Source organism: Malaclemys terrapin, chromosome 11 (genome assembly GCF_027887155.1).
Source record: "Malaclemys terrapin pileata isolate rMalTer1 chromosome 11, rMalTer1.hap1, whole genome shotgun sequence".
NCBI classification, from domain to species: domain Eukaryota; kingdom Metazoa; phylum Chordata; order Testudines; family Emydidae; genus Malaclemys; species Malaclemys terrapin.
In genome coordinates, this window is record NC_071515.1 from 67,142,198 (window position 1) to 67,167,920 (window position 25,723).

Below are 25,723 nucleotides of genomic sequence, written 5' to 3' on the forward strand. Positions count from 1 at the left end.
GAGGGGACTCCAGGATGGAGAAGGGGTTGAGGGGGGTGAGGGCTCCAGCTGGGGGTGCAAGTTCTGGGGTGGGACTGGGGATGAGAGGTTTGGGGTGCAGGAGGGTGCTCCAGGCTAGGATCGACGGGTTTGGAGGGTGGGAGGGGGATCAGGACTGGGGCAGAGGGTTGGGGGATGGGAGGGGGCCAGGGGTGCACGCTCCGGGCGGCGTTCCCAGAAGCAGCAGTATGTCCCCTCTCTAGCTCCTACGTGGAGGCGCGGCCAGGTGGATCTGCCCCGTCCGCAGTTGCTGCCCCCAGGGTAACCAGATGTCCCGATTTTATAGGGATAGTCCCGATTTTTGGGACTTTTTCTTATCTAGGCTCCTATAACCCCCTTCCCCCACCCCCTGTCCTGATTTTTCACATTTGCTGTCTGGTCACCCTACTGCCCCCACAGCTCCCATTGGCCGCGGTTCCTGGCCAATGGGCTCGGAGCCACGGAGTCAGCGCTCGGGGAAGGGGGACAGAGGCAGCATGCCTGCAGAGCTGCCTGGCCGCGCTTCCGCCAGGAACAGCAGGGACAGGGAACTGCTTGCGGGGAGCTGCCCAAGGTGAGCGCCCCCATGGACCTCAACATTTTTTTACAACAGACATGTTGCTGTCCTCTGACCCCAACCTCACGCCCATCTGGTGAAGGGTGAAAGAGAGAGAGAGGGGGAGAGAGCCAACGATGGAGAGAGGGGGATGAAATGAGCTGGAGCAGGGCCTTGAAGAAGGGGCAGGGCCTGGGCGAGGTCTTGGGGAAGGGCGGGGCCTCGGGGGAGGGGCGGGCCAGAGTGTTTGGGTTTGTGCAATTAGACATTTCGCAACCCTCACCTGGACTACCCAGCCGAACACTGCCCGGACTACCCACCTCAGCCCAGCCCAGCCCCGCCCACCTCAGCCCGGACTACCCACCTCAGCCCAGCCTAGCCCCGCCCACCTCAGCCCGGACTACCCACCTCAGCCCAGCCTAGCCCCGCCCACCTCAGCCCGGACTACCCACCTCAGCCCAGCCTAGCCCCGCCCACCTCAGCCCGGACTACCCACCTCAGCCCAGCCTAGCCCCGCCCACCTCAGCCCGGACTACCCACCTCAGCCCAGCCTGGCCCCGCCCACCTCAGCCCGGACTACCCACCTCAGCCCAGCCCGGCCCCGCCCACCTCAGCCCGGACTACCCACCTCAGCCCAGCCCGGCCCCGCCCACCTCAGCCCGGACTACCCACCTCAGCCCAGCCCGGCCCCGCCCACCTCAGCCCGGACTACCCACCTCAGCCCAGCCCGGCCCCGCCCACCTCAGCCCGGACTACCCACCTCAGCCCAGCCTAGCCCCGCCCACCTCAGCCCGGACTACCCACCTCAGCCCAGCCTAGCCCCGCCCACCTCAGCCCGGACTACCCACCTCAGCCCAGCCTGGCCCCGCCCACCTCAGCCCGGACTACCCACCTCAGCCCAGCCTGGCCCCGCCCACCTCAGCCCGGACTACCCACCTCAGCCCAGCCCGGCCCCGCCCACCTCAGCCCGGACTACCCACCTCAGCCCAGCCTAGCCCCGCCCACCTCAGCCCGGACTACCCACCTCAGCCCAGCCTAGCCCCGCCCACCTCAGCCCGGACTACCCACCTCAGCCCAGCCTGGCCCCGCCCACCTCAGCCCGGACTACCCACCTCAGCCCAGCCTAGCCCCGCCCACCTTAGCCTGGACTACCCAGCCCCGCCCACCTCAGCCTGGACTACCAAGCCCCGCCCAGCCCCCGCCCACCTCAGCCTGGACTACCCAGCCCCGCCGAGCAGTTCAATGAACCCAGCCCAGCCCCCTAGGGCAGCGATTTACTCCTGCTTCTACCCCACCCCTTGGATGTCGTCCCTAAGAGCCAATCAGACGCTTCTCTCGGACGGAACCCGCCTCCTCCTGCTCTCGGTTGGCTGCTCAGGGCGAAACTTGCTGTCACTCACTCGCTCCATGGAGACGCGGCGGAAGATGGCAGCCGAGCCCCGGAGCCGGGGCCCGGTGCCGAACACTCGGCCGCCGCTCTCCGCCCTCGCCGCTGCGCTGCTTCTGTTGGGTTGTAGCTCGGCCCCCGCCACCGTCTCCTCCTCCTCCTCCAGTTGTCACCACCGCGTTCCCGGCGGCGGAGAGGTGAGGAGTCCCCGGGGCCGGGGCGGCCCAGGGGAGGTGATTACGTAACGCGTGGGGCGGGGGCGGGGTAGTGTGGGTGATCTCTGTGTAATGGGTGGGGGCGGGGTATGGGGTGCCCTCTGCGTATTGGGTGGGGCAAGGAGTGGGGATGGAGCATGGGGTGCCCTGTGTGTAATGGGTTGGGAGGGGAATGGAGTGCCAGCGGGGCTTGCGGTGCCCTCTGCATACAGGGTAGGGACGGGGTAGGGAGGGGGTATGGGATGGTGTCTTCTCTGTAATGGTTGGGGAAGGGGTAAGGGATGGGATCGGGGGTATCCGAGCAGCCTGGTATCAGATGGGCTATGGGGGTATGGGGTAAGGAGGATTGGTCAAAGGGTGAGAGAAGTGGGGACCAGGCTACCATGGTATCTGGGTGGGTTTTATAGGTATCTATGTTAGGAGTCAGGTGGTGGAAGGATGTTGGAATGTAATGGTGCTCCAGTGAGAGGTGTCAGTATCTCAGTAATGCCAGAACCAGCTGCTTTGAAAAATGGCTCTGCTGAAGCTCTGCAGAATAACCCCAAACTAAAGCAAACAGATGGCAGATAATGAGATCATTCCAAAACAATCAGTTGCAAAGAAAATTGATTATTTGATATGATATTCCAGGTTTAAATGTTTTGGTCATAATCCTTTTACTTCTGTGTCTGATCCTTGCTGAAGACATTTGAGGCAGCTTCCTGGAACTTGCATCAGAAATTCAAAAGAGTAAATATAAATAGACAGTTAGGGCTTCTGCTGTAGTCAAAATTATAAATTTAGCCACTTCTGTAACTGTCTTTTAAAAATTCAGACTATTTTAGTCAATATATAACTAATACAAGTAAGAGGAGATAAAGGGTGTGTGTATGTGGAAGTAAATATGTTGACTTTTGGGATGATGTCCAGAGTACTGTGTGATCTCTGATTAGGAGGAGGAGAAATATTATTTATTATTATTATTTTATTTTAAATCAAGAACCTTTCAATATGGAGGCATTCAGAATTTGTAAATACCTGTCAGTTTAAAAAAAAATTGTAAAAATAACTTGTCAAATCAAGTTCTCTGTTCCTGTTTTTACCAGGTTGTCTACAAAGTTCATCTTAAGGAAAATCATGTTCTCAAGAGAAATGTTGATCAAAACCTGAGAATTAAGACTATATATGACAGAAGTGTTGAAGAGTAAGTATAGTGGTATTTTTCTGCAGTTTTGAAATGTAAAAATATATTATCTATATCAAAATGTTTCCTTTTTTTTTTTTTTTTTCCTAGTTTGCTCCCTGAGAAACGACACCTTATAAAGGTATGTTACTTGTTTCTCCTTTCGGTTTGTATGTATGGCATTCTGCTCTCCCAAAAGCTATTCCACAATGTGCTGTACATCAGTTATCTGCTATTTTTTTACTCCAAAAATGTCTGGTTTCCAGTGGCACTTTGTGTATAGTTTGTAAAGCACTTTGGGATCCTTCAGAGTAACTATCTATTACTGTCAATATTATTGCTGAGACTGCAGTACCATACAGTGGCTTAGCTGCACTTAAGACTTCAGCAAGTCTTCGTGTCATGCCATCCATTCTTCTGCTGTGCCTTCATGTTTAGCAAATGCCCTGTAATGTGAGAGTTAGTGCTCCTAGGATGCATTTGTACTTGTATTGCAATAAGGAGTCCATTGTGTGTATTTTTTTTTTCATTAAATTTAGAACAAACTTTTCCCACAAGCTATTTCTTATTTGGAAAAGACTTTTCAAGTTCGCAAACCAACCGGTACTATTTCACTAAGCAGGTGAGTGAAGTTTGTTTACAATTGTTTGCTATGTTGATATTTAAAATAGTTTGAGTGAACTTTAATATAAATGTGGAACAATGTCTTGTTTTTCCACTAGTGTAATAGTAACCTCTTGCAAGTAATGTTTCTTATACTAGTGCCTTACACAGTAATATTGTACCACCTGTTTATTTCAGTATCTTTAGCTGCCATGAATTATTTTACAGCTTGCCTTTTCACTTATAAAATGTTGACTGTAATCTAAATTAATTGAAGGCAATGCGCAACAAACCAGTATTTAAGGAAGAAAGGTGACCCTCATAGATACTGCCAAGGAGCCTGTGCAGAACACACAAGATGTGGCCCAGTTATAGTTCCTGAGGAACACTTACAGGTAGTTCAAACCAAGTAACATCTACTTAGCAGTCTAAGTTTTATGGTTTGGGACGATTACTAATTAAAGTTAATATTAATATGTTTGACCTTTTATATGTAGCTTTTACTTGTGGGAGGTGATCAGATTTGAGCAATAAGACACAATACAATCTGAGGCAATAGCAGAGTTTCTCTGATTATATTATAGGGCCAAAAGTCAAGTGAATTAATCCTTACAAAAATAGCTGCAATTGCATTGTGGAGCGTGTCAAAATTATGGGATAGAAATTTTACGAATACTAAAGAAAATAGATTCAGAAAGGACATTGTTGAATATTAAGCCCCAGATATTACCAGAGTTCTAAAGCCAATTTATAATACTCCTTATTCAGTGTGTCCAATTTTCTAGAATTAATTTGCCATCATAGGGTCCAGTTTTGAAGTTCTTACTCATCCAAATCTTCTATTGAAGTCATGTTGATACTATATTTTCTCACTTGGCTGTTTCGATTCATACTAAAATACATGATTAGCACTTCTCTTACTTGCACTGATCATTGTAGCTTTACACACTTGATACCATTTTTCAAACATATTGTGTAGCACTTTTACTCAGTTTATTTTTAAATTGAAATTTCATTAAAATGAATCAAGGGACACACTTATATAAAATACAGTCACAACCTCTAGAGATAAGTGTACCTCAGTTTTTGGATGTCCAAGTTGGAGACACCATAAAAGGTCTGACTCTGAAAGGGCTGATCACCGCCATTTTAGTACACTTCGTATTGGGCACCACTCAAACTGAGGAATCAAAATCACTAATCACTTTTTAAAACTTTGGCCCTAGCGTATTCACCCAGTCCACAGCAGGGATTCTAATCTTTACTTGGCTTAAAAGAATGGCATATTACATGTCTAAGAATTTGAGTTATATAGGCTAATTTATTTCATATTTCCTGTTTTAATTGCATTATCATAGCAATGTAGGGTATGTAGTGAAGACGAATGGTATTGTGGACCTGCTGGCTTACCAGACCAAGAAGGAGTTCGAGATGCCGATTTTGTACTTTATGTCAGTGCTCTTACTACTGAAAGATGTGGTCAGGAAAATATTATTGCGTATGCAGCCTACTGCCAACTGGAAGCAGAAATGGACAGGTAAAAATTCATTCCAGGCTAATTTTTACTGAGTAGTAATTTTTTCAGGTCTTTGCATTCATTTATGCTGAACTCACTAGATATGTCTGTTCTGCTGAGTGTAATGGGTTGTTGGTTTACGTCTTAGGTTCCTAAAATCTTATGCTTCGTGGCTTTAGCTGGTCACCTGCACGGGTCTAGAAGGGACTCCCCCAGGGATTCTGGGTTTTTGCACTGAAGCATCGGAGATGGGACACTGGATGTGGTGGGCTGGTGCCCCAATGTAGCTCTGAGCATTCTCTCTCTCAGGTGTTCAGCTGGCTGATTCTTGCTCGTGTGCTTATGGTCTAACTGATCACAATATGTAGGTTTGGGAAGGAATTTTTCCTCAGGTAAGATTGTCAGTGACCTCAGGGGTTAGCAATTTCCTTTGCAGCAGGGGTGCGGGTCACTTGTGGGGTTATCTGAGGGTATATCCTTTTTAATCAGTTCCCTGCCATTGCAGGAACCTCAGGCATTGATTCACCTCGGTCCCTCTTATTCTCTGCCTATGGCACATAACAGTCCAGTCTCCTGTGACTTGTAATACTTAGGTCTAATTTTGGTTGTTGGGTTTAGTGTGTGCGTGCTGGATGATGTTGGTGGCCTGTATTATAGAGAAGTTCAGACTAGATCAGTGGCTCTCAACTTTTCCAGACTACTGTATCCATTTCAGGAGTCTGATTTGTCTTGTTTCCCCCCCGAATCACACCTCACTAAAAATCTACTTGCTTACAAAATCATACATAAAAAGACAAGTGTCACAGCACACTATTACTGAACTTTCTAATTTTTACCACATAGTTGTAAAATAAATCAATTGGAATATAAATATTGTATAGAGCAGTATAAACAAGTCATTGTCTGTATGAAATTTTAGTTTGTACTGACTTTGCTGGTGCTTTCTATGTAGCCTGTTGTAAAAATAAGCAAATATCTAGATGAGTCGATGTACCCCTTGGAAGACCTCTGTGTACCCCCAGGGGTGCATGTACCCTTGGTTGAGAACCACTGGACTAGATGACCCAGTGGTCTCTTCTGGCCTTAAACTCTATGACTCCATTACAGTGGAACATGGTAGTGCAGACAGGTTACATGTTAAGAACCAAAACATTCATTCTCATGTCTCTCCTTGACACAATATATTTTGAGATTTTGCAAAGCAATATTTTGCTTAAATATTATTTTTCAAGTACAAATTATGCTAACAGAAATATTTTCAATATTTATTAAAATAAACTAAACTTCCTTATTAATGCGCGTGCACACAAATCAAACAACACGAAATCCAGAGAAGCTGGGGCATACCAAGTCAAAGCTAAACTTCTTTCCTTAATACGCATACCGTATAAAGCTTCCAGTGAAGTAAATGGCAAAACTTCTACTAATTTAAATGGGAGTAGGATTGGGCCCCTTATCTGCAGAATATGTGCACCTTGATCTTGCAGTTGTATTCATTATCATCTATGTGGAGCCTCATGGAAGTTGACCTCAGTGTAAGGAGACCAAATGTCCCGATTTTATAGGGACAGTCCCGATATTTGAGGCTTTTTCTTATATAGAAGCCTATTACCTCCCACCCCCGTCCCGATTTTTCACACTTGCTGACTGGTCACCCTATTTCAGTGATGCACTTTGTCTTAAATTTTCATGCAGACAACTAGCTCCCATCCTTCTGCTTCTGCCTGAAGTTTTACAAGCTTAAGCAGAGTGAAAATCTCTTTATTTTAAAATAGATCAGGGGTTCTCAATCTGGGGGGTCGTGACCTCTCAGGGGGTCGCAAGGTGGTTACAGGGGGTTGTGAGCTGTCAGCTCCATGGGGCTGACAGCCCAGAGCCCCCATTAAATTAAATTACCCCCCTCCCATTTTTAATTTATAAAGGGGGTCACACTCTGAGGCTTGATGTGGGAAAGGGATCACAAATACATAAAGTTTGAAAACCAATGCCCTAGAGCTCCTAGGGGTGGTAGAAGAGAGGTCTATGTTTCTGCTGCAACAAGTCAGTTTTTAAGAACAAATACTGGCCTTGTGGGACATAGTTCTGCAGTACTGTATAAAGCAATAGCTTGACCAAATTTTTAATTTGATTTTTAAATAGTGTGTGTGGGGGGGGTAATTTATTTTGGGTGGTCAAGTAAGGGAGCTGAAATAATACTCCCTGACCCTCCATTTGAGGTTTTAAGAGATAACTGGTTGTCTGTTTTTTCTGTCTCTTATTATGGCTATAAAACAGAAGGTTTGTAATGGAAACTAACTGACCCTGAGCTTCAGTTGTGCAGTGTCTGCTGCTAGATTGGAATTCTTTTATTTAATGAGTTAACTCAGTGGCTTTCAACCTGTGGTCCACGGACCCCTGTGAGCCCACAGACTATGTCTGATTTCCAAAGGTGTCCACGCCTTCATTTGAAATCTTGTAAGGGTCCGCAAATGAACTAAAGGTTGAAAACCATTGGGTTAACTTATTGACCTCCAATAATTACACACTTTTTGCATGGTGTGTGTGTGTGTGTGTGTGTGTGTGTGTGTACATGCTATTGCTGGTAATCTATCTAGTTAGGAAAAACATTACATGGAAGGATTTATCCCCAAAAGAGGGTGAAAAGTTATTTGCATTAAATCAGATGAGTGTTTTTTAGGTTTAATTTGTTACCTTCATATGTAATGTGTTTCTTTTTTTAAAGTTGCCCAGCATTTAATCAAAATCCAATTTATAAAACAAAGCAATGTTTGTCTTCCAGGCCAGTAGCAGGATATGCTAATTTGTGTCCAAATATGATTTCTACTCAAGCTCAGGAATTTATTGGCATGCTGTCTACAGTGAAACATGAAATTATTCATGCACTGGTAAGACTTGATATTTTAACATGTCATTTCCTTACATTCTCCCAGCTAGTTTATATAAAAAGGAATGCACTTAGTTTGCATCTTTCAACATCTGTTCTAATTGCCTTCAGGTATAATATTCTCAATATATATATTGGGGGTTGTATATTGGTCTCTTAATGGCTTTTAGCATTCTAGATGGATTAATATTGTCTAAAAATGCTTTTTATTTTCCTTTTTGAAGGGTTTCTCTGCTGGGCTGTTTGCATTTTATCACGATGATGATGGAAATCCTTTGACAGCAAGATATGCAGATGGGCTCCCACCTTTTAATGACAGGTATATTTTTAAATCCCTGAATCCTCTTGGTTTGTTAACTTGACAGTGTCCTTTCATTTTTGCAAGAATATATTCTGGCTGTCAGCCTCTTGAAAGTCAGAGTTGTTTCCTTTGCAGAAATGTTCTTTCCCTTCACACTCAAACATTAGTTTCATTTGTTGTAGAGTTGTTTCATTTGTGGCATTATGCTTTTTTGTGTGTTATATTTATATTTATTTATATATATATATATATATATATATATATATCACACACACCCCCAAACGGGGGAGGGGGTGTCAATTACAGGGCTACCTGCATCTTTGCCTCCATTGGTGGTTTCTCTGGGTGCACTCCCTCAGGTGTCAGGCCTCATGCCTTCACCTATTTCAGAATAGTTTTACAGTTCTCCCACTCTTAGATTGGGCGCTGGGCTGCAGTACACTGTGTATTAACCATTCGTACCCAAATTCAGCCAAACCTGCAGGGGTATTTGTTGTGCCATTCTTCCCTTTGGGAGGCTGTGACCAGTGGTACACAGTGATCAGACATCCTCCTTAAATCAAAGTATTTTTTGCTTTAGCAGTAGGAACAAAGAATTTAGAGCAGTGGTCCCCAAACTGTGGGTCATGCCCCCCAGAGGGGGGCACAGAGGAACGTTCAGGGCGGTGGGGCCTGGCCAGCCTGCATGGAGAGGGCGTGCCACCCACCTCTGCCACAGCCATGGCTCTCGGTTGCGGCTCCACTCCCGGCCCCAGCCTCGGCCCCTGGCTGTGGCTCCGCTCTTGGTCACGGTCCCAGTCCCAGCCTCAGTTCCTTTTCCCCTGTCTGTGCCCCCACTCCTGGCTTGGGCAGGGGTAAGGTGGGACAGACTGTGAAAAGTTTTTGGGGACCACTGATTTAGAGAAAAAGGATTGTAAATAAATACTCTATAAGCAGTGGGGTGTCTGTGTGTTTGTCCGGTTCCCCGGAACTACTCCCTTTTCTGAGAGAGCATTCCTTTTTAAACCAGCCAGAGTTCTTTTGACCTACTGTGTTCCCAGCCTTTTCCTGTCCTGGGATTGTCTCTTAACTCTCAAGTGTTTGCTGAGAAGTTGCTTATCTTGAGCCATTCTTTCTCTTCGGCTTGTGATTTCCCCACAGCCTCCTATTAAACCAAAATATTCATGCTATTAACAGCCCAGTAACCAGGTCAATATACTGTATTCATAAAGTATTACAGAGCAACTCCAAATCAGTCACATGGGGTCTATTGGATCTGGCAGCGTAACTTCAGCTTTATTGCCCCCATTCCTCTACACTATACATAATGCTAAAGAGCAGTAATGCCTACAGTTAAACTGTGCTGATTAAACATTGACAGAATCCTATCAATTTTGTTTAAACTGACCACTTCACCTGCTAGCGATTCAAGGGCAATCTATTCAAATTTGGGGATTCTGAATATTTGAAATCTTCCTAGACTGCAAAGAGTTGGAGGTCCTGTCATATAGAAATGTGACTTTGTCTTCATTTTTCAATAAGATCTCAAATTTGACCTAAACCTTAATCTGCAGTAATTTGGTCAGTTTTCATATCTATTCCTTAACTGATACCACCAATAGTTAGTTAACTAAGGGCCTTCCTGTCGTTGAAGTACTACAGTAGAACACAGTGGTTCATAAGTCTGCAGTATTATTATTCTGTGTGTTCAGTAATGGACAACTATTGTATAATACTGTAGGTTATAGAATATCAGGGTTGAAAGGGACCTCAGGAGGTCATCTAGTCATCTAGGGCCATGACCCCCTTGTGAGATGAGGAGCTGCCAAAATATTAACAGGTTCTCTTCTCATCACTGATTATATTCATGATTAAACTTAGGCATATGCTTAAGTACCTGCTGAATCAGGGTTTATTCTTCATATATTTCTTGTATTGAGTTTACTCAGATCACAATGATGTATCACATGTCAAATATCATTGTAATTGAATTTACTCAGTAGAAGATGTCCATCTTCCAAGGTTTTTAAATATAGAATCATAGAACTGGAAGGTTCCTCAAGAAGTCATCTAGTCCAGTCCCCTGCACTTAAGGCAAGACTAAGTATTATCTAGACCATCCCTGACAGGTGTTTGTCCAACCTGCTCCTAAAAATCCCCAATGATGGAGATTCCACAACCTCCCCAGGCAATCTATTCCAGTGCTTAACCTCTCTGACCGTTAGGAAGTTTTTCCTAATGTCCAACCTAAACTGTCCTTGCTGCATTTTAAGTCCATTGCTTCTTGTCCTATCCTCAGAGGTTAAGAAGAACATCTTTTCTCCCTCCTCCTTGTAACAACCTTTTATGTACTTGAAAACTGTTACCATTTCCCCTCTCAGTCTTCTCTTCTCCAGACTAAACAAACCCATTTTTTTTTTAATCTTCCCTCATAGGTCATGTTTTCCAGACTGTTAATCATTTTTGTTGCTCTTCTCTGGACTTTCTCCAATTTGTCCACATCTTTCCTGAAATGTGGTGCCTAGAACTGGACACAATACTCCAGCTGAGGCCTTAGCAGAGAAGAGTAGAGAAGAGTAGAGAGGAAGAATTACTTCTCGTGTCTTGCTTACAATTCTCCTGCTAATACATCCCAGAATGATGTTTGCTTTTTTTTTTTGCAACAGTGTAACACTGTTGACTCATATTTAGCTTGTGATCCACTATGACCCTCAGATCCCTTTCCGCATACTCCTTCCTAGGCAGTCATTTCCCATCTTGTATGTGTGCAATATGTAATGGCACTATGTAGGATGACTTCTGCATGCCTATAATTCTCATTTACTATTAAAAAACAAAAAAACACAATACACTTTCCTGTTTTTCAGTTAATTTAGATATTTTCAGCATAAATAATCAATTTTGCAACTGTTTTCCCTTTTAGTAGTAAAAACTCATTCCTTCATGCAATTTCTGCAAGTGAAAGTTCTTAGCTTTTTAGATTCTTTCCTGATATGTACAATATATTTTATTAGTGCATAATTATTCTGAAAACATCTCCTTAGTAAAGCTCTTCAGTTTGGCTAATCACAAAATGCGAATTAGGCTTACAATGTGGAAGAATATTACTAAGGAGGAAAGTTGCCCAGTTAAATTACTTCATTTTCATAAGGAATTAGAGTACATATTAAGAGGATACTGAGCACTGCTCATTTATGGAAGGTAATGTTCAGTTTTGGAGCATAGCTAGGTTTATTGCTTAGATTCTGCTAAAACATCTCTAATTAAAACATTCTCCTTACAGTCTAGGTTTGTATCAGTGGAGCAATAAGGTTGTTGATAAAGCAGTGAGGTTATGGGATATACGAGGTAATAAGATGCTGCGCCATGATGTATTTCTTCTTCTAACACCTCGAGTAGTTGTAAGTACTGATTAACTTAAACTTCTTTCATAGTGTATCTGTCCTGATTACCATCAGATACTTGAACTTCAGTCATTACCATCTTGTTGATAACAAAAATGTTAATTTACTGGAGGTAAGCAAAATAAAAAGAAAATAAAAATTCTTGACCACATAACCTGGTTTGGGTCAAACTTTAAAGAAAATCATACTCCTAGTTAATTGAGGGATATTTAAGATGGAAAACAGTTAATTGGCCTTGAGGTGTAAGGGGAGAAATAATTGAAATGCGAAAAGAAAATGTAGGGGTTGGGTAGAGATGCCATGAAGGATAAAGTAGAAGATTAAAGCAGATTTGGTAGTGATTAAGTGGACCATTCCATCCTACTCACATCTTGTTTCCATAAAGTCTGATCCTGAGGCTTTGATCACTCATAATTGCTATTGACTTAAGTGATAAGGCCCTTAATCTTTTCTCTGTTCAATATTCATGTTTTCTTTTTTTTTTCATATGACTAGTGTACCTTTCCTTTCCCACTTAAATACTACTTGTTTCCATGTTCTCCTAACTCCGCCTACAATGAAGTGTCAGAGTTGAAAAATTTCATCACATCTTTCCTCTTGTTTTAGAAATTATTCAAAAATGTTTGCGACCCTTTTTCCTCCATGCTCCCTCCACCCCACTCTCTCGCAGTCTTTCCTTTCAAATTTTAACTTTTATTTTTAAGGAATTTGGGGACAGAAACCAATTAATAAATGAAACAGGACAACAGTACTTTCACCCAAACATTAATTTTGGTATTCTAGATTGTTTGGAGAAATTCTAGTCTACCTTTACTTTTAGGAAATTGAAATAACTATTTGTAGCCCAACTCTTAAAGCTATATTTAAAGCTGTACTGCTAACTATAGTAAGGGGCTTCTGCTCATCCTGGTTACTGTCATATTGTGAGGTGGGAGCTGGGAGGGCAGGCCACAAATCTTAGACAACATTGTGATGCCTGTTGGCTAATAGTGGTATGTTTTGATTTTTCTGATGGAAAATTCCACCAGAATCTCTCTTCTCATGGAAAATGTTGATTTTGACAAAACCCCGTTTTCTAATGCGAACATGTTTTGTTCAGAATTTCTTGAGCATACCTAATCGTGAAGGGGGACTATTTGATGAAAGCTTATTTTCTGTGAAACGTTGTTTTCAGATGATCCTGATATGAACTTGGAATAAGTAGGTAGTATGGTATGTTACTTATTAGTGGCTAACAGCCAGATTGCTGGATTCAGTACTGGGAGACTCACTAGTTTGTTAGAGCTTCAATAAGGAGAAGTCCTTCTGCATTCAAAGGAAAATAGCAAACTGTGGTAAAAGGAGGACATTAAAATAGTCTTTTTTTTTTTTTTTTTTTTTAAATCTTAAGTGCATATCTGAGTTTTTCTCAGTATTTTGAGAATGAGGTTGTAACAGTTCTGTTTTGTAGGAAGAAGCTCGGAAACATTTTGACTGTCCAATTCTAGAGGGAATGGAGCTTGAAAACCAAGGTGGCATGGGTACTGAGCTCAATCACTGGGAAAAGCGATTGTTGGAGGTTAGTGCTGGTAAATAATTCTAAATATACTTATGTTATCACTAAAGGGGATAAAAATGTAGATTTTCAATTTTTCAAGTGTATCCGTAGATCTATTGGAAACCCACCAGTGTTAAACTTAACTGAAATACATTGCAAATAACTCTTAAGTTGTGCACATTAAACCTCTATTCATTCCCAAACAACTCTCATACCATTCTCCAAACTCTTAATTCTCAGAGCACAAGGTTCACCAGTGCCTAGAAAGACAGTATCAAATGACAAACAATTATAGGTTCACTTTTCTATAGTTCTTTACCTATCTTCCACAACTTACACTAATAAACTCTATAGGGCAATACAGCTATGCAGTGATCCTAGTTTAATTTGTTTTATGTACCTCTGTAGCAACTAGTCTCTTCTTAAGAAAACTACATTTATAAGGGCGCTTTTGAACTTGATCTTTGTTTACTGAGTGAGTGTATCTGGGAGGAGAGGGGAGTGGAACTTCCTTTGAGCCAGTTTATCTTTTTGTTATCCCCTCTCCTTCTACCTTTTTGTCTCAAATCCTGGAGCGTGCAGTTTAGTCACTACCTTGACTTCATAAAATCATAGAAATGTAGGGCTGGAAGGCACCTTGTGAGGTCATCTAGCCCTTCTCCGTAGGATAGGATTAAATATATCTAGACATCCCTGACAGGTGTTTGTCTAACCCAGTGTTCCCCAAACTATGGGGCATGCCCCCCTTAAGGGGGTGTGGAGGAACATTCTGGGGGCACAGCAGGGCCCAGGCCAGCCCACACAGGAGGTGGGGAGGGAGCGCTGCTCAGTCCCATTCTGCCCCCAGCTCTACTTCAGCCGTGGTCCCGCACTCGGCCCCAGCGTCGGCCCCTTGCGAGGACCCCAGCTACCGGCCCCCAGTGTGGCCCGGCCGTGGTTCTGGCCGCAGCTCCAGACCCTCCCCCCAGCTGTGGCCCCAGTCTCAGCCCCCTTACCCCTGTTCGCATGTCCTCACCCCCACCCCACACAGGAGCCGCAGCCTTGGCTCGACCCTGAAAAGTCTGGGGACCACTGGTCTAACCTGTTCTTAAAAACCTTCAGTAACAGGGGATCCACATCTTCCCTAGGTAACCTGTTTCAGTGCTCATCTGTATTTCCATGATCCCCTCCAGTCTGGGTTTTGCCATCCCCCCCCCCCCCCCCCCCCCGTGCAGAAATTTCTCTGAACAAGGCAATTGACTTTTCTCTCACTAAGACAGTGGTCATTTAGCCTATTGGATTGTCTGTGCAGCATTGTTCCTTTTATAGTACAAATGTTAGTGACCTCGTAGTCATGGGTAAAGCCACAATATCAAATCAATGTTGTGTGTTGTGGAGGTAAGCAATAAGGGAACACATTTCAATTTCAAGATTTCCTAGGAAAGTTGGTAAGAAAAAATTAAACATTTTTGGAAAATACTTTGGTGTCTCTTAACTTGCAGTGAAATGTTATCAGTATGGAGAAATAACTTTTTTTAAAATACTTGTCAGGGAAAATGTGCTCTGAAAACACTGTGAATCACTTTTCAGAATGAGGCGATGACTGGATCCCACACACAGAACAGGGTCTTCTCCCGGATTACCTTAGCGTTAATGGAGGATACAGGGTAAGAGTGAAAAGACCAAATGTTGTTAGTCTTCAGTTTCAGACCTGTGTGTTTTCAAGCTATAAACAATGAAAGTACTGTGGAGTTCATGCACTTAGAGATGTTGCAGTTGAATGAATACAGCTTGCTTTATGTAAAAAGTTAATAATTAAAGATGCTTGATATAGTACTGTTATCTTCATTTTTCTTCAGATGTCTCTTGAATGCCATCTATCATTACTCTATCCATAAAGACCACACCCTTGTTTGTATCATCAAATTATGCCTTTAGGGTAAAATTCTCCTTTAAAAGCTACATAGCAGATCTTCACTGTCATTCAGCTCTTATTACAGGTATAGAATTTCCATGCCTGGAAGGAGGGCAGAATCAGTCAAGAATCTAACCTGTGGATATGAGAGCAGAATTTCCCCTTTATATATGTAAGCCCTTTGGCCAATTGCTCTTATTTCTTTGGCACATTTTATCCATTGTACAATGCCAGATGTAGTCATCATTTATTCAGCAAGAGATGCACATTAACAAATAAGACAAGTTTTAGCTTTAATTCACTATTTGTAAAGTCAGAAGGAAATATTCATATAATTTATATATACAAGGGACATATAACCTACATTAAAATTTTCAATGAATGAATAAAAAGGTTATCAAGTTTTTTAAACTGTCTTCTGCTGATTGGTCAGAAGACCAGTTTCTCAGTTGTATTTCCGTTTCAAAATATCTTTACAGCTGGTATAAAGCCAATTACAGCATGGCAGAGAAATTAGACTGGGGACGTGATAAAGGCTGTGACTTTGTGATGAAAAGCTGTAAATTTTGGATTGACCAAAAGAAAGAGAAGTAAGTATGATGCTTTGAAACCTGCCGAATTTGCAGTTTGTCAGTATTTGTTTTGTCAGTATTCATCTACATCTTTCTCTTGTGTTGTGTAGACCATGAACTCACTTTTATTAGGTTGTGCAAGAATAATAGTTGATTGGCTTCTATCACTCATATCTTTGCTTTTACTGTCTTTCAATTTTTTTATATTTAATCTTGAAAAGTGGCCATGCTATTACTTTGCCTCCATTGAATTGGAAGTGCAAATCACTCTTAGAAGTCTAAATATCTGATTGCACCTGCAACAGTGGAGAGTGGGTTAAGGTCCTTTTCAAAATCAGGCCTAGTTTGTGTTTTAGATACTGCTCTGACCCATAGGGAGCATATCTCATTACACTTTGTATTAGCAGGCCTTCTCACGTTTTTAATCTTTTCACCAGTTTAAAAATTTGTAAAGACTAGCAAAAAATTAGACCATATAGATGAGTAAGTGCATCCTAGATGAAAGACTTTGATTTAGAGAATATTGTGTTGGTAAACCTATGGCTGCATTTCCCATGACCTTCAAGACCAATCAAATGGCAATAATGAGCTTGGCAGCCAACTAAGAGACCAGTGCCCGATACACGATGGACCATATGAAGTGGGGAAAAGTGACACCAGGCCTTATAGAATTGCCTAGCAAAAGCAATTAGATCATATTTATATCAATTCAACTAAGATTTTCTTTCCTCTTTTGAAGGAGGCAATTGGTGAGTCCATACTGTGACACTCTGAGGAGTAATCCACTGCAGTTAACTTGTAGACAGGACCAAAAGGCAGTAGCAGTGTGCAATTTACAGAAATTCCCAAAGCAGTTACCTCAGGAGTATCAGGTATAATGCATCTTACTCCATGGAACAGCTCAAATTATTTTTGTTGCTTAGGTGAGGGGGTTCTCAAATTTCATTGCACCATGACCCCCTTCTGACGACAAAAGTTACTACATGACCTCATGAGAGGGGACCGAAGCCTGAGCCCCGCCGCTCCGGGTGGGGGGGGCGGGGGGAGGGGTTAAAGCTGAAGCCCAAGCCCTGCTGCCTTGGGCGGGGGGACTAAAGCTGAAGCCTAAGGGGCCTTATAACCTGAGCCCTGCCACCCAGGGCTGGAGCCAAAGCCTGAGCCCTGCCTCCAGGGTCCCAGCAAGTCTAACGCCAGCCCTGGCAACCCCATTAAAACGGAGTTGCAACCCACAATTTGAGAACTGATGACTTAGGTGGTGCAAGATGTAGTGGTGACTTAGGGTGTAGCATTCCTTCCCTCTGCGTTGGTACTGAACTAATACAGTATGTGAAGGGGATGTGTGTTGCTGAAAGTGCCCTATTTCAGAGAAGTACAAATGACATGCTGACCATTTATGGTCATTAGAAATCTCATGTTGGTCTCTTTTGAAAGAACAATGATTTTAGTCTGGCACTCTGACCAAATTCCATCGTAAGTCATTGCAGGCTCCTACATAACTTTCTCTGGAAGATTTTCTAGATATGGTATTTCTTCAATTCCTTACCTAAAGGGCTGCCTGATATTGCTGTGCATTGCTAAAATAGTGATGTTTCACTCCGGAGATGGCTATGATTTGGTAGGAAAAATGATTTCTTTCATGTGTGCATATGTGTATTTATGTGCAGAGTTTAAAGTGCTTTGGGATCCATCTGGCTCAAAGGCATTACTTAAACATAGACTCCTGTTACCAGTGCCTATGTGCAGCACCACTGATGTTGGAAATTTGTAATTATGATCGGTTCAATAAAAGCTAAATAAACACTTGTCCTTGTTGCACAAACTATTTCACTGCCTCCTTTCTTTTTTTTCCCCCCCTCCAGTACTTTGACAGTCTTAATGGAGTACCATCAGAAGATTTGCCTTATTATGGTGGCTCAGTAGAAATTGCTGACTATTGCCCCTTCAGTCAAGAATTTAGTTGGCATTTAAGTGGTGAATTTCAACGCAGCTCAGATTGTAGAATAATGGAAAATCAGCCAGGTCAGTTTCTAATGAAGTATATTTTCAAAGTATTGTTCTTGTTGCAGAATTCACAAGGATGGTCTTATCTGGATACCCACACATTTCCAGTTAACAACATTCTTTAGGAAACAAGGTTCTTTGCTGTTTTTAGTCCACTTTCTGTTGTCTGGTTTATTCAACAGACCATTTTTTCCCCTTCCTTTCTCCACTCCTAACACTTTCCTTTTAGACTCCATTTTTCTTTATGTATAGATGTATGTAAATTATATTGAACAGTTACCATCTGATCCTCCTGCTGCACTCCTGCCTACTTTGATAGTCTGAGTCTTTACACTGCCAGTGACTCAGTGGCCTTACTGGGATGGTAAATTAGCACTACTAATCTACAGTTTAGCTGGCAGGCATACGTTTGTAGTCAGGTGGAAGACTTGTTCAGTTTAATGTTAACAGAAGTTGATTTATTCCAATGGATGTTAAGCTGTTTCAGGGAGTGTAATGTTCACAAATTGTGGAAATGGTGTCCTGGCATTTTAGTCCAACATTCTATGAGCAGTCTGAAGAGTTCCGTTTTCTTTCTGGTGTTTATTGACATTGCCCTGTCGATCGTTTAGTACTTGAAGTTAATTTTCTTTACTAATTCACAATAGGGGCTTGCTGATGTTTATTTAACAAAGCTGAGGTAACTCTTCAAAAACGTGTTCCTCTTGCCTTCAGATCCTTTCAAAAACTATGGTGCAGAGAAATATGGACCAAACTCTGTGTGTCTCATTCAGAAATCAGCATTTGTCATGGCACAGTGCAGAAAAAAGCTCAGTTACCCTGACTGGGGCAGTGGATGTTATCAGGTAAGGATGACATTTTAAATAAATTTAGAAACCATTTAAAAAAAAATCTCACCTTTTATAAAAACTCAGAATTTGTTTAAAAAATAGGTTAAGATGACTTAATATCACAAGCTGTTTTTGTTAAATAACCCAATAATTTTATGCATGCTTTAAAAATAGCTTCCTAGCATGAGCATGTAACTTAAACTTCCAGTGGATAGTTTAAATAAAAATAAAAAAAAGATTGGGCTTAAGAGCAGGGCTAGAGGACAGATCTGGATGTTCTATTTATCTCTACCACAGACTTCCTATAAATGACTTGTCCAGGGTAGTCTTTGTGCCTCAGTTTCCCCAGCTGTAAAATAGGAATACTTATTTTTCTATATTTTGTAATTTATATTGGGATGTCCTCCTCACAGGATGTCTCGCTTAGTTTGTTTTGTGAGTCCCATTGAGTTTAGGTGGAAGGCACTGATCTGTGCAAGTTATTTTTCGTAATCATCATCTCGGCTGTACTACTTAAAGAATGGGTTCAAAAATATTCTTAGCACAACTGAAAATAAATAAATAAATAAATAAATGGAGATATCCTATCTCCTAGAACTGGAAGGGACCTTGAAAGGTCATCGAGTCCAGCCCCCTGCCTTCACTAGCAGGACCAAGTACTGATTTTGCCCCAGATCCCTAAGTGGCCCCCTCAAGGATTGAACTCACAACCCTGGGTTTAGCAGGCCAATGCTCAAACCACTGAGCTATCCCTCCCCCCTCAAAATGCACTTGTATAAAATCATTGGCAGTATGCAGATGATCATAGTAATTCTTAATTCAGTGGTTCAGTCAGTATAATTGCATAGAAGAATATGACCAAATCCTTGAAACAAATAGCAGATTAAAATAGTTAATTGTTCTAAAATTAGCAGTATGGGTTTCCAGTTCATCTGTGCTGTCTCCAAGCCAGTTTGTGAACAAAATATTTACTTATTAGAAGAATCTATAAACAAGTTTGGATAATAAATAAAGTGACTTATGTTTAAACATAACAGACCTAACTTGGTTTCTTTATTTTAAGGTTTCTTGTTCTCCCAAAGGGCTGAAGGTTTGGGTCAAGGACACAGCATACTTGTGCAGCCGCTCGGGTCAAGTGTTAACTGTTAGCATTCAGATGAATGGATGGGTACATGCTGGAAATCTAATTTGTCCAGCTTGTTCGGACTTTTGTGATTCCTGTCCCCCTGAACGGGATCCGCCAGCTTCTAACGTAACAAGGGCACTATCAATTGGTAGGTTGCCTTATGATTTGCTTATGTGACATAAAGATAGGTAAAACATCTGAACTTCAGAGGATTTTGTCAGTTGTTGGAAAATAGTAAGTGCTACAGGATTTCAGGAGTGTAACTATTCTTAAATAACTTGAATGGTTTGTACTTTGATTAATTGTAATTTCACTAGTAAACTTGACCTCATGGGGATAAGCTAACACAGAACATGTATGACTACTGTCTAGAGAGGTGGCTGCATGAGCATCATATGTTAATAACTGGTGGTCTTCCTTTACTGACTTGGAGCTTTCATTTTCTAATAATTTTGCCTAGCCACTTCCTAAAATGAAAGTTAACAGAAAATCACATTTACCTTATTCATACTAATGGTATATTACTTTCCCATAACTCCTAAAATGTTACTTAGTCCTTAGATATGCTGGCCATATTCCAGCTTGGGTTAACTACATTGTCTCTGTGAACTCGCCGTCTAGTCTCAGTTGAATATGCTGTTTATCTTCACTTCCTGTCCTTAAATTTCTATATAATTCTGTTGCAAACTGTTAAAACAACTGTTTTTGTTCCATCCCGGAAGTGACCAAATTTCAGTGGTTAGGGAAGGAACTAGTGTATAGTTTGTAAAGTTTTTCTAGGATGAAAAAAATTATATACATTAATATAAGGTAAATTAACTTGAGTTCTAGTATCTGCTTTAGGTTTAACATAGTGTATCCTGTATTCCTTGTGTGTAGAGATTATTCAGAACAGATCTCTGAAACTGCTGGTGATGTTTGTATCACCCACCTTCTTATAAATCAGTAGGAAAAACATGTAGTGAGAACTTAAAGGGACAGGTATTTTTGCAAGCTCCCTCTTTCAGTTCCCCCTATTTCTTTCTTCCTGTTCTTTTCTTTACCTCAGTTCTGTGGTTTGGTTTTCAATGTTCTGCTTTTATGGCAATCTAAATCAGAATTATTCAGAAAACAAACTCTTGTGAAAGCCTGAGGCACTGTTAAAATGTTGATTCTACCCACCCCGACTTTTACCCCTCCTGCTCCTTTTCTTGCTGTGGTCAGCTATTTTCTGACCATTTTCCTAACTGCTAATCCTAAATCAGCTGTAGAAGCAACACAAAGCACTTCCTATCCTAGGGGCTAATCAGGTTACTACTGCAGAGTTCCTAGCCATGGAAGGCTAATATGCATTAACACAGACAGTATTTCAAATGAAATTTGTATGTTTTCATGCCTTTTTTTAACTGAAATCCATGCTTGTTAAATTGTTCACTATTCTGTGTCTTAGGTGGGTATTTTGTAATTGTATTATCTTTATATTTGACTTTAGATTTGTGCTCCTGTTCCTCCAGCCTGGTTGTAACTCTCTGGCTGTTGATGGCTAACTTGATCCCCTTGCTGACAGGATTTCTTCTATGTGTATGGAGTTAAGTGTGGGTAAAAAATCTACTTACTCCAAGACTTCACCACCCTGCTGCATTCCTCGAGTCAAGAGCACTACCATAGTGCAATATCTCTGCAGGCAGGACGATTGCCTTTTGGTCTATCTCACTACTGCTTGTAGCCAAGAAGGTGCTCACAACAGCAGCTAGCTTTTAAGAGGAGGCAAAGTTTACTATGTTTTCTCAATAAGTGCCAGTATTTTCTGAATTCAGACCTTTAATTTTAACAGTAACAACTTTTGAAGATCAAAAGTGCTACCTGCATTAGGCAACTGGCAAGTCAATCATTGGTGATATACATGTGAAACTGTAAGAATGCTTCTTGGATTTTGTTTTGCTAAATCCTCTGTGTAAGTGGTAGCAGGGTGTTTGTTTTTTAGCATCCTCAAACTGGAGATATACCTCAATGTTTCTTTAGTCAAAAGCCATGTAAAAAATCAGTTGCCATTGCTGCTAGGAACCTAGGCTGAAATGGGCTTTTACTCAGTGAAACTTATGGTGAATTGATGGTATATTTTTCATAACATTTGTTTCTTTACATTTATTCAAATATTTTAGGAATCCCACTTCAGCTTTTTGAAGCCCACTCTCATTTAATGTGTGCCAGTTATATGAAAATAGATGCACTACATATTTGAATCTTACCAGGGTAACTTTAAGAAGGAGGAACACTGATGTACTGTTCATGGGATGGTCAAAATATTTCACTTCACTACAGTAATTTTTGTCCTTTACCTTCAATATCAGTGTTCAGAGTGCACGCGAGGTGGGTGGTGGTGGTTGTTTTTTGACACTTTTTATGGGTGTTGAGAGCTAAACAGCAGTGAAGTAATGAAGAGTTCTATTCTGCATAGATAACGTGAACACACAACACCTGTACTCTAACTTGACTTTCCTTTGTGGGAAAAATAATAGTGATGGCAACTGTAGTAAACAAAGACAATGTTAATTACTTTAGGCCAAAACAAGATTAACACACTAAGAAAACTATAGACTGGCTCTTCTGATGGACATGCGGCTGATCTCTAAAATGATACTGGATATGTGAAGATTTAAAATATTGCTATGAAAACAGCTATTTTTTAAACCAGGGCATACTGTGCTATAAAGAAGCACAAGTTAGTGGTGGACAAAATTGACTAGATTTGGGGAAATGTGTAGAATTGCTGTTTCTACAGGATGGCTGCTCCTGGGGGCACTTAGAGATGCAAACTTGCCCGTATCTTACCCCTTTTGGACTTACAAATAAGTCTTGCTTGCCCTATTCAGTCTGTCCATGCTGATAGTTCTGATTCTCAGAAAACTGTTTCCATTACAGATGTGAGGGGGCAGGAGTGCCCAATGGTTCCAGCATATACCAAGCCAAGAAGGATCAATATCTTCTAACCTCCCTTTAGGCCGCTATAAGGCAATGGATTTGTCAGGGACTCTTTGCAAGGAAAAAAGGATGAAGATACGGAATAAAAATCCTTTGGTCACAGATGAACTTGTCCATTAGTAGGGAGAGTTTCCCTTATGGTTATATGCATGTTAAAGAAAAATCTTTGTATGCCTACTGCATTATTTTTAACACTATCCTTATAAAAGTAGGGTTTTTGTAATGTGACCAATGTCACTGAATCCCCAATTTACTACACAAATGAAAAGTGCCCTAAGGAATCACAACTGAGAATCCTTTGAATTGGGCTAGTTCCAAGTTATATACACTCCTTTAAATTATACGAGGCCTAAATTAGCTTTAAATGTGTGTTTAAAACATTTTATCCCTAATTGTTATATTTTTTAGAACTCATACAAATTTGGATTGACACACTAAAAATAATGAACAGACTGATAAATTTTTATATACACAATGCAACAACAGTGTGAAATGGTTCCTTGAAAATGCATAATAGTTTGAGAAGATTTCTTAGGCCCCAGAGGTTGATGATGTATCTTTTGTCTGTCGTGCAATAATAGAATTTAAGTAGCATCACTCAACAATGATGCTTTTGATACTTGAAAATTTTTCTTGGTTATTTTTTCTTAATAATGTAAAATATTTGCACTGTCTCAACTTTCTGATTAACTTTATAGCTGTTAAGCATTTTTACCAGTGTTAATTTATTGCATTTGTCACTTGATATCCTGATCTGTCTATACAAATGTGAAACTTGCTATCTTTGAATGAATAATCTTGTCTTCAACTGAACAGTTAACTATCCCAATTGCTCAGTCTGTTCTCTGAGAATTTGGTGAAACATGTAAGGTGACTTGAAAAGTCAGTGCTTTCTTACATCTGCATTGTGTTCTATATAGTAAGTGAAAGTGACCATCGTGCATTGTAGAGGGAGAACTCGCCTACCGGTCAGAACGCTTCGAGGCAGACTTAACAGTACTTGCTGAGTAGTTGTTTTAATGTATCCCATGAAGTAAAAATATAATTGCCTTAATAATCTGAGATTTCAGTCATGATTTCTGTGAGCACATGCAGCAGTCAAGAATCCAGCTATGAATGGTAGAATTGGAAGTGACTTCCTGATTTTTGTAGAAAAATGTATTTGAACAGGTTAAATCAAACACTTGATATTGTTATATTAGTAAGCTAATGACAGGTAGCCCCATTGTAGTAGCAATGTGATGGCTGATAGATGTAATGAGGTCACCTTTAAGGTGAGAGTAAAGTGGTGGCTGTCAATGCAGTCGAAATATCCCTTTCCATCTCAGAAGGAATAACTGAATAAAACTGCCTACCTCAGTTTTCTATACTGTCTTAGTTTTAAATATTCAACATACGGTTAACTTCCAAATCTCAAGCTGAATAAGTAAAAACATCTCAGGTTTTTAAGAGCAGAATTAGAGTAGGAAGCATAAGCCATTTCAGAATACAGAATATACAGCTGAAAGTCCTACTTTAAACAATCATTTAGGCAGCCTTAAGTGTTGTCTAACAAAATTGTCAGGGTTATTTTTCTAAAATAACCTGCAGGAAGCTACTCTTGTTTCCTAGTTGCACTTATTCTGTGATGTACTTATTACTGCATCGTGTGTGTATTACTTACAGCTTTCTTCCCGGACTAGCAAATAAGTTACTTGACTTTCTGTAGCTGAATTTTCTTGATTTATTTATATAATATTTATTTTGTAAAACACTACATATTTGCTTATAGGAAAAAAAACCTGTCTCATTTCTCAAAGATGTTTCACAATTTTTTCCCTAGTTTTAATCTAAAATAGTAACTGAAAGTTCAGGTGAGCTAGATTTGAGGAACACAATAGTGGCACTGGTCTCAAAGAATTACAGGGAGAGAGGGATAGTTCTTGGTCAGATAAATTGTTTGCAATGAGCAAAATGCTCCAAACCACCAGGTAGTGCTGTTACGCCAGTGCTGTGCTCTCCTAAATGAGCTGACTCCTGGGACTTTGGAGTCTGGATCCATCGCAGGCATCTAAGGAGAATTTTGCTCCAATGTTTTACTTGACTGTTAGTACAATGTAGTTTATCTTTTTGATGTGCACTAGTAAACTAGGAACAAGTATCTAATCTAAAATCATGTCATCTGCCCTTATTTAGGAGGGACAGTGCCGATTTTCAAATATTTTCTCTTCTGAACTTTTTTCTACACTAATGTATCTCAGTGCAGCTGGAGAGGTGTATGTTCGTTCTTCTCCAAAGTTCCTATTAATGTCAAGTTGGTGAACTGTGGCTGAGCAATATAAGGCCCCGACTCTGTAAAGTGAGATGGAAGAGATGTTGTGGATGCAAGGGTCTGTATGCATTTATATCGCTTTGCAAGGTTAGGGTCCATGTGTATACATTAAGTGGTACGTTTTGTGTGGTATGTGACATTGGGCCTATGGGTACAAATGTCACCTTTTTTGAAAAATAAAGTTTATTCTGAAAACAGAATTATTTTGGATGAGAGAACTGACTGTGACCTTGAGTATGTGTTTCCTATTTTAGTACAGAATATAAATGTAGAGTAAATTTTACATTGTTTTTTGTGACTGGAATTGAGGATTAAGGGCTAACTTTTGTTTGTGCTGTTGTGAGTGGAAGGTTTTGTTTTCATGTGTTAGGTACTGCCATCTTAAAATAATGAAACCAATCCTTGTACATCAATAAACACTTGTCTAGAAAATTGTATCTCAGTCTTGCCCTTCTCTGAGAATGAC

At 41.2% G+C, this 25,723-nt stretch overlaps 1 protein-coding gene across 1 annotated transcript; it reads left to right on the top strand.

Annotated features, from left to right (window-relative positions):
- The first annotated feature begins 1,981 nt into the window (after positions 1 to 1,981).
- On the top strand, positions 1,982 to 25,694 carry LMLN (leishmanolysin like peptidase). Its single transcript, XM_054044572.1, has 17 exons — positions 1,982 to 2,158; positions 3,262 to 3,359; positions 3,450 to 3,480; positions 3,878 to 3,960; positions 4,219 to 4,336; positions 5,300 to 5,478; positions 8,237 to 8,342; positions 8,566 to 8,660; positions 11,905 to 12,022; positions 13,476 to 13,583; positions 15,132 to 15,208; positions 15,936 to 16,046; positions 16,768 to 16,900; positions 17,888 to 18,047; positions 18,744 to 18,874; positions 19,923 to 20,133; positions 21,457 to 25,694. The coding sequence occupies exons 1-17, from the start codon at positions 1,982 to 1,984 to the stop codon at positions 21,555 to 21,557; spliced, it is 2,037 nt and encodes a 678-aa protein (XP_053900547.1). The 3' UTR covers positions 21,558 to 25,694.
- The last annotated feature ends 29 nt before the right edge of the window (positions 25,695 to 25,723 follow it).

What these genes read in the sequence shown, in the direction of transcription:
- LMLN (XM_054044572.1), top strand. Translation starts at nt 1,982, where the DNA reads ATGGAGACGCGGCGGAAGATGGCAGCCGAGCCCCGGAGCCGGGGCCCG. An exon ending in GCGTTAATGGAGGATACAGG is followed by an intron (nt 15,209 to 15,935) that starts GTAAGAGTGAAA and finishes ATATCTTTACAG; the next exon opens with CTGGTATAAAGCCAATTACA. An exon ending in ATTGACCAAAAGAAAGAGAA is followed by an intron (nt 16,047 to 16,767) that starts GTAAGTATGATG and finishes CCTCTTTTGAAG; the next exon opens with GAGGCAATTGGTGAGTCCAT.